At 45.7% G+C, this 8,045-nt stretch overlaps 1 protein-coding gene across 1 annotated transcript in view; it reads left to right on the forward strand.

Moving 5' to 3' along the window:
• Window positions 1-8,045, forward strand: part of LOC116832042 (uncharacterized) — an 87,101-nt gene that overhangs the window by 68,376 nt on the left and 10,680 nt on the right. The window contains exons 5-6 of the mRNA XM_075073056.1: window positions 966-992; window positions 2,717-2,835. Of these exons, the coding sequence (XP_074929157.1) occupies window positions 966-992; window positions 2,717-2,835 (146 nt within the window). The remainder of the gene's footprint in view (window positions 1-965; window positions 993-2,716; window positions 2,836-8,045) is intronic.

Raw genomic sequence — 8,045 nt, forward strand, 5'->3', positions numbered from 1 at the left:
TTATCCAGAATCACCCACGACACTGTTTTTGCCCCACCATGCATTGGGATCTCAACCCAGAATTCCAATGGGCAGGGGAAACTGCGGGAACTATGGGATAGCTACGGGATAGCTACCCACAGTGCAACCCTCCGGAAATTGACGCTAGCCTCGATACATGGACGCACACTGCCGAATTAATGTGCTTAGTGTGGCCTTGTGCACTCGACTTTATACAATATGTTTTAAAAAAACAGTTTCTGTAAAATCGGAATAATCCCGTAGTGTAGACATAGCCAGAGACACATTCAAGGCTTGATCCTGAAAGGTGCTGCATGCTCTGGCCCCGACCCAGCAAAGCATTTAAGCACAACCTGAACATTAAGCACATGAGAAGGCCTTGCGATTTCAGTGGGCTGCAGGATCAAGCTCTCACAATTTAGGTGCCTATTGAAACAGAACTATTTGGAGATCCTACTATTATTGACATGTGGATGCCATTAAAACGCAACCAGCATTTTCCACACCACGACATTTCACCTTTCTATGGTCTCCATGGGATACCCAGCAATCAGAATGGGAAATGCATCATTAAATGTCACTGCAGATGGTAAATGCTGTTCTTCATCAGTCACCTGAAAGTACTTCATCCTCAATCTAAGTGAAAGTAAAGTGAAAAATCAGAGCTAGGATACACTTACATTATCGTAGTTATGTCAGCAGGGCCTGGTAGAGCCATCCAAGACATGCTAGGCGCTATATTCTTGAGCTTACAGTTCTAATAGACATGAAAGACAAAGGGTGGGAGTAAGGAAGGCGTATGATCCCCATTTTACTGATGGAGGACAGAGAGATGGATTGACTTGACCATGGTGAAGCAGGGAGTGTGTGGCAGAGCTGGGGAAGTGAGCCCAGTCTAGTGCCCTTTCCCTAAGATCAGTCCTTGCTCTGGCTAATTCTGATTTCTCTTTTGCCTTTGTTTTCAGGGGGCTGACCTCGGCAAGAGTATCCCAGTAAGTACTGACGTCGTTACATGTATTTCTAGCATCAGTGTTTATTATTTATCATAGTACCCAGCAGCCCCAGTCCTGGCCCAGGAGCCCATGGTGCTAGGTGCCGTACACACACAGAACAAAAAAGACAATCCTTGTCCCCAAAACTTTACAACCTAGTAATAGAGCCAGTAGTGTCACAGCCCCAGTTGCTGATTGTTACCCCTTCAGAGTGTTCTTCACTGGAGTTGCCTCAGCCGTCCTCCATCCTCACGACAGATAACACTGTCGTTCAATGCACCCTTCACAAGGAAAGAGACTGAATAATTTGTATAGGGACTTTCTTTAATGTAGACAGTGTAAGCTCTTCTGAGCAGAGGCTGTCATATACTCTGTGTTTGTACAGTGCCTAACACAATGGGGCCCCAACCTAGCTGAGGCCTTCAGAACCTACTACAATATAGCAATGGTGATTTGCTATGTTAGCTAATATCCCAGCCTCACTTAAGAAAAGTTAACTCGGTATCAGTGAAACTAATATTTCAGTCTTCATCTGAACCTACGACAGATGATATGAAACTTAGTAGACCCCGAATAAGATTAATAGTGATAAAATCTCCTCTCTTGAACTTGTTGTGCAGCACTGGTATGTGCTGGTGAATAGCTGTTTGATTCCACTCCAGAAATGGTTGCAATTGACTGCTTTCTTCACTCTATTACACAACACATTAAAGCACTTCAGGAGCCTTTCAGTTAACATGGGAAACATTTTTCTTCTGTTCCAAAGGTTTCCCAGCAATGGCTTTGGGAATTTATAACAAGGTGGTGTTGGACATCAAGGCTTTTGAAACAGGAGTAACAAAAGGGGTACCCCATGTGAACTCAGGATGAGTTCAGCCCCAGATGGAACATTAGAAAACTGTTAACAAGAGGCCTTGATTTGTTAAAAATAAAAATAGATTGTAATTAACATTTAGAAATGAAGTTTTGAATTGGTGTTGGTTGCTGATATGAAAGGAAAAAATCTGGGCCTGTTGCTTATCTCATTTACATCAGTATAAACCAGGAACAGCTCTACTGAAAGCACTTGAGTTATACCAGTGTAACCAACACTAGTGTAAATGAGACAGGAGTCAGGCTGTGATTTTTAGGATGACTTTTTTTTGGTAAAGCCTCCCTGGGCAAGGAACCAAATCAGTCAAACTATTTTTGTCCTTCAGAGAGTTAAACAATGAGGTGAAATGTGCCTTAAGGCAGCTCCCCAGCACCACCACCAACTACCAAATACCTTTCACTCTCTAAAACATTAACTTGGAAAGATCTATCACGGGCACAGCAGTGTAACTGGGAGAAAATGGCAGTAGTAGAAATTTATTGGAGGCTACAGGAACCTCTACTTTCATGTCATGTTCAAGCCACACTACATAATGGTCATAACTGCAGACTGAATACCAAGGGGCAGGGGGGAAATTGCTAACTATAAAGTCTGTGGAATAATCTCCCAAGGACTATTATAAATCAATTAGTTTGACCTGAAACTAGACAACTAATTTTTTTGAAAAAAGAATAGTCCTGTATTGGCACCAAGAGGGACAATAACTCTGATGTTCTGGCTAAGTTAGTATTTTAAGCAGAAATCTCCCCTCTAAATCAGTCATCCTGGAAGCACCCTTTAGTACTGCCCACTGGACAGGGAATTTTCTCTAGGTATCAGCCTAAGTTGTGGTTTGATTTGCACTGCCCAGGGTGAAAGCCACGCTTGGGGCAGAATGAGGGATCTCATGAAGAAGACCAGGCTGAGGAACCAGAGCAAGTTGGGGCTGTCATCCGCAGCTCTGAAGAGGTCCTGCCCACAGCTCTACAGGTAATACCTGCCAGGACTGGGGTGTTCATGGGAGTCTTTGGTTTGTAATTGAGAGGATGCAATGAGGGGGCTTAATGAAGATTTCTTTATGACTGCTCATGGCAGGAGAGTACTTTTCTGAACCTGACAACTCCCTCCTCATCTCTAGCCATTGCAGTTTGCTGTTAGTTCTGGTAAAGGTACAAATTATATGTGTCTTCTCTTGTCCAGCTGATTTAAATTTCTATCTGGCCTGTAAAGATTTCCTGCTGTGCCAGGTGAATGCCATTGGATAACATTGAAGTGCTGTAAAAAAGATCCCTTTTCCTAGCATGGCAGAGGGGGCTGGAGCACATGACTTATGAGAAGAGGCTGAGGGAACTGGGATTGTTTAGTCTGCAGAAGAGAAGAATAGGGGGCAGGATTTGATAGCTGCTTTCAACTACCTGAAAGGATTTTCAAAAGAGGATGGATCTAAACTGTTATCAGTGGTACCCAATGACAGAACAAGGAGTAATGTTCTCAAGTTGCAGTGGGGGAGGTTTAGGTTGGATATTAGGAAAAACTTTTTCACTCAGAGAGTGGTGAAGTACTGGAATGGGTTACCTAGGGAGGTGGTGGAATCTCCTTCCTTAGAGGTTTTTAAGGTCAGGCTTGACAAAGCCCTGGTTGGTGGATGATTTAGTTGGGAATTGGTCCTGCTTTGAGCAGGGGTTGACTAGCGACCTCTGAGGTCCCTTCCAACCCTTATATTCTATGATTCTGAACCTTCAGACCTCTGGACAGTTCATCTGAGACATACAGCACATAACTGGCCAGGGCCAATTCAAATCCAGCCCATACACCAATTTTTATTCCAAATCCTTTTGAGCTATATGTTGCCTTCAATCCCCGATGTGTCTCCTTCAAAGGGAAGCGGTAACCCCATGTTGTACCCAACCTAGTTAGAGATGCAGTGGAAAAATCAGAATTGGTGTAAAGATTTCCATTCAACTGAGAAGCAGATAATCATTTGCTGACTGTGTGTGTACTTGGATGGTTTCTATTCATCGTTATGGTTGGGTATGGGCAGAAAGCAGAGCATCCCACCTCTGCTAGGTACCGTGCTGGTCTCGTTTGGATGGACACTAATAACACATTCACTATATATTACATGGCCTATCTCTACAATCACCATGCAGTATGGATGAGTCAAATACTATGGATACATCTACACGTACAAAATTATTCACATTCTTTAAAATTTCAGAAGTGATTTTATACATTCAATGTGTGCATCCCCACTAAAGCATGTGAATTTGACAGAGCGGCATCCACAGTATCAAGGCTAGCATTGAATGTTGGAGCGGTGCACTGTGGGTAGCAATCCCACAGTTCCCGCAGTCCCCGCCGCCCATTGGAATTCTGGGTTAAGCTCCCAGTGCATGATGGGACAAAAACATTCTCACAGGTGTTTTTGGAGTGTGTCGTCACTCACTCCTCCCTCCGTGGAAGCTACGGCAGATGCCATACTGCCAGCAGATGGTGCAGATGGTGCACTGCCTGTCTCCTGGTACTATGAATCCACCTGCATTCCTCTCATCTTTCTATCTACTCTTTTATCTACCATTTCCCACCTTTTTTGGCTACCATTAACCGAGCAACTCAGCTTCCACCGCAAACTCTGCTGTCCCGCTCTTGCAGTGCTTGCTAATTTCTCCATGTTGTCTGTCTGGGCTCCCATGGAAGCTACAAAAGGCAATAATTTCCCACTGTTTTTGGCCATCGTGAACTAAGCACACAAGCTTCCGCTGCAAACTCTTCTCCCACACTTGCAGCTCTAGCGAGCTTCCACCTCTATGAAAGCTACAGAAGACAACCATTTCTGCCTTTTGTTGGCCATCTGAACCGAACAGCTCTCCCACGTTTTCACGCCCTTTTTCCAGGATTACCCATGCAAGCACTGTAGCGCTGCAAGCATGGAGCCTTCTCAGATCTCCACTGCAGTTTTGACCATTGTAAATACCTCGCGCATTATCCAGCAGTGTTTGCAGTACCTGCAAAAGCGGGTGAGGAAGCAACAACAGCACGATACTATACTGATGAGGGACATAGACAAAGACATTCCTAGAAGCACGCCATGTGGCAATTGGGAGATCATTGGTGCGTTGGGCCATGTTCAGCCGTGGAACACCAATTCTGGGCCTGAGAAACAAGCACAGACTGGTGGGACCGCATAGTGTTGCAGGTATGGGATGTTCCCAGGTGTGCGAAACTTTCGTATGGATAGGGCCACTTTCATGGAACTTTGTGACTTGCTGTCCTCTGCCCTGAGCGCAAAGACACCAAAATGAGAGTAGCCCTCACAGTTGAGAAGCATGTGGCCATAGCACCATGGAAGCTTGCAACGCCCGACAGCTACCAGTCAGTTGGGAATCAGTTTGGAGTGGGCAAATCTACTGTGGGGGTGCTGTGCTGCAATAGCCAACGCAATCATTGACTAGCTGCTATTAAGGTAGTGACTTTGGGAAATGTGCAGACCATTGTGGATGGCTTTAATGCCTTCCCGCATTAGATCCACCATACAGTGGGCATGTCAGTTTGCTCCCCCATGAGCTTAAACCATGGCATCCTGCCTGCTCTCATTGCGCACGTCCCTCCTCTCCTCATGTTCCTGTAATGCTTTACCTGACTCCGCAATTGTTTGCCTTCATGCATTCAGTGGGCCCTATCAGTGCAGGAGGACTGCATTGAGCTCGGTGAACATGTCATCCCAAATTCATTTTTTCTGCCTTCTAATCTGGACCAGCCTCTGGGAGGAGTAGATAGGGGCCACATTGAAACATACTGCACCTGTGGGAGGAGAAAAAAAGAAGGCAGTATTTTAAAAGAGACATTTCATCATGAAACAGGCAATTCATAGTACACAGCAGATGTCTTTCTGTACAAACTAGCATTTTGCCTCTACTGAAATGCCTGCCACTTTGGTGTTAGTAAGCCATCACACACGGCAACAGAATTCAGCTTGCAGGCAGCCTAGGGGCATTGTGGGTTCTGCTTCTCCCACATTCATTTCAATGCTTTCAATTCGCTAGGCCTCCTTTCCCATAGCAAGTATGCCTGGTGGATTTGCCATAAAAAGGAGGGCCTGCAGGCTCTCTGGGATAATCCTTCACACAACATTCCCCCTCCGCTCTGTACCCACCGTGTGCTCGATGAGGCTCTGAGCATGGATGAGCCCTTTAAACTAAATGTGAACAGCCCAGCCCCACCGCCACCGGTAGCTCCAATCGGGCTTTCATTCACCAGAAGTACTTTCTCCACAGCTCATGGTCCGGGAGCTGCCTTGGGGTTGGGGAGGCTATTGGCTCTGCGTTAAGAATAGTTCCTGGCTAGGGGGAAAATAGATTCCCCACTTGCCACCTGTGCACTTGTCCTCCTTCCTCCTCTTCGTCCTCCAATAACTCATCCTCCTCGCTCCATGCAACTCCCCCCTTGCAGGTGTCCACGGACAGCAGTAGGTAGTGGTGGTGTCACACCCCATAATTGCATGCAGCTCACCAGTAGAAGCGGAATTTATGAGGCTGTGACCCAGAGCACCAATTCGCCTCCCTGGCTTTTTGGTATGCTTGCCTGAGCTCCTTGATTTTTGTACAATACTGCTCTGTGTCCCTGGAGTAGCCTCTTTCCATCATGGCCCTGGAGACTTTAGCGTATGTATTTGCGTTCCTTTTTTGGAATGTAGTTCTGCCATTACAGATTCGTCTCTCCAACCTGTAATGAGATCCCAGTACCTCCCATTCGGACCATGCTGGAGCTCATCTGTGAATCCGGCACTGCGTGATCTCTTGTGATTGGTGGACTCCACATGGTTGCCTGTGATAGTGGACTGTGCTGATGGTCACCTGTGCTGATGGTGACCAAACAGGAAATGAAATTCAAAAGTTCCTAGAGCTTTTTCTGCCCACCTGGCTAGTGCATCGGAGTTGAGAATGTTGTCCAGAGCGGTCACAAGGGAGCATTCTGGGATAGCTCCCAGAGGCCAATAACATCGAATTGCATCCACAATACCTTTAACCCGGGATTGCAATCTCAATTTAAGTGCTACTCCGTTTGCCGAGGTGGAGTACAGAAATCAGATTAAATAGCCCTTTAAATAAGAAAAAACAGTTTAGTCGTGTGGACGGAATAATTTTCTTTTTTTCGAATTAACTCTGCTAATTCCGAAATAACTGACCAGTGTAGACCAGGCCTATGACACCACTGACAGTCATCCCCTGCATGGATGTTCCTTTAATTTTCCAAGCTCTCTCATCTATTCCAATGAATCTCTGTTGCTTTGTGTATATAACTGGGTAACAGGAAAAGCCTGGATATCTTACTCACAAGAGTAGGAGGATTTCATGGTACTGTGCAACCTTCCCGTGTTTTTTCAGCTGGGGACTCAGTAGTATTGACAGCAATTGCTGCAAAGAATGCAGGCTATTTTCAATTTTCAGTGGGCAGAACAGCTGTTTAACTCAGGAATGTCCCAGTGTTCTGGGAGGTAGGGTGCACCTACATTATGAAGACATATTTGAATTAGGATCCATGTAGTTACAGCTGGAAAATCCTCTAATGGTTCACAGAATGGCTTTCTCAGCTGGACAAAACTTAGTGTGGGACCAAATCCACACAACAGGCGAGCTTCCTGCTATTGTTTGGGAAACCGAAACAAATACAAAGCAGGAAGAAATCAAACAGCTTCAGCTAAAGTATGTGGCATGGGCAAATCAGCCAGGGAGAAAACATAGCCCATCCTGAACCTTCACTCCAAGCTCGAATTGGACCCAAACTGCATTTAGGGTTCAAAAGAGTTCTGGCTACATCTGTCTCTTTCTGACCGTAAGATCCTACCTGGTCTTTGCCCTGCTCTGTGCAGTGCTGAGAGTATCACCAGTGCTCCATAAATAAGAATTATGCTGGTGTACATCAGAAGGCAATGGGAGCAGCTGAGAACTGGGTCCCATAGCTCTTTATACAATTGTTTTATCACTGCTGCACTTACTGGTCCCAGCTGGGACCGAGTGGAAATGCTGGGATACCTCAAGAACAGACAGTACGTCTTCTGGATAGAACTGGGAAGCACCAGAAATATGTTGATTTTCTACTCCTGTTCCTTCCATTAAATCCCTCTCCCCACTCCAAGCCCACTGTCAACCCCTTTCCTCTCCATTTCCAGCTCCCCATCCACTCTCAGTCCTTCACCCCCA

This window comes from Chelonoidis abingdonii, chromosome 16, assembly GCF_003597395.2.
Source record: "Chelonoidis abingdonii isolate Lonesome George chromosome 16, CheloAbing_2.0, whole genome shotgun sequence".
NCBI lineage: Eukaryota > Metazoa > Chordata > Testudines > Testudinidae > Chelonoidis > Chelonoidis abingdonii.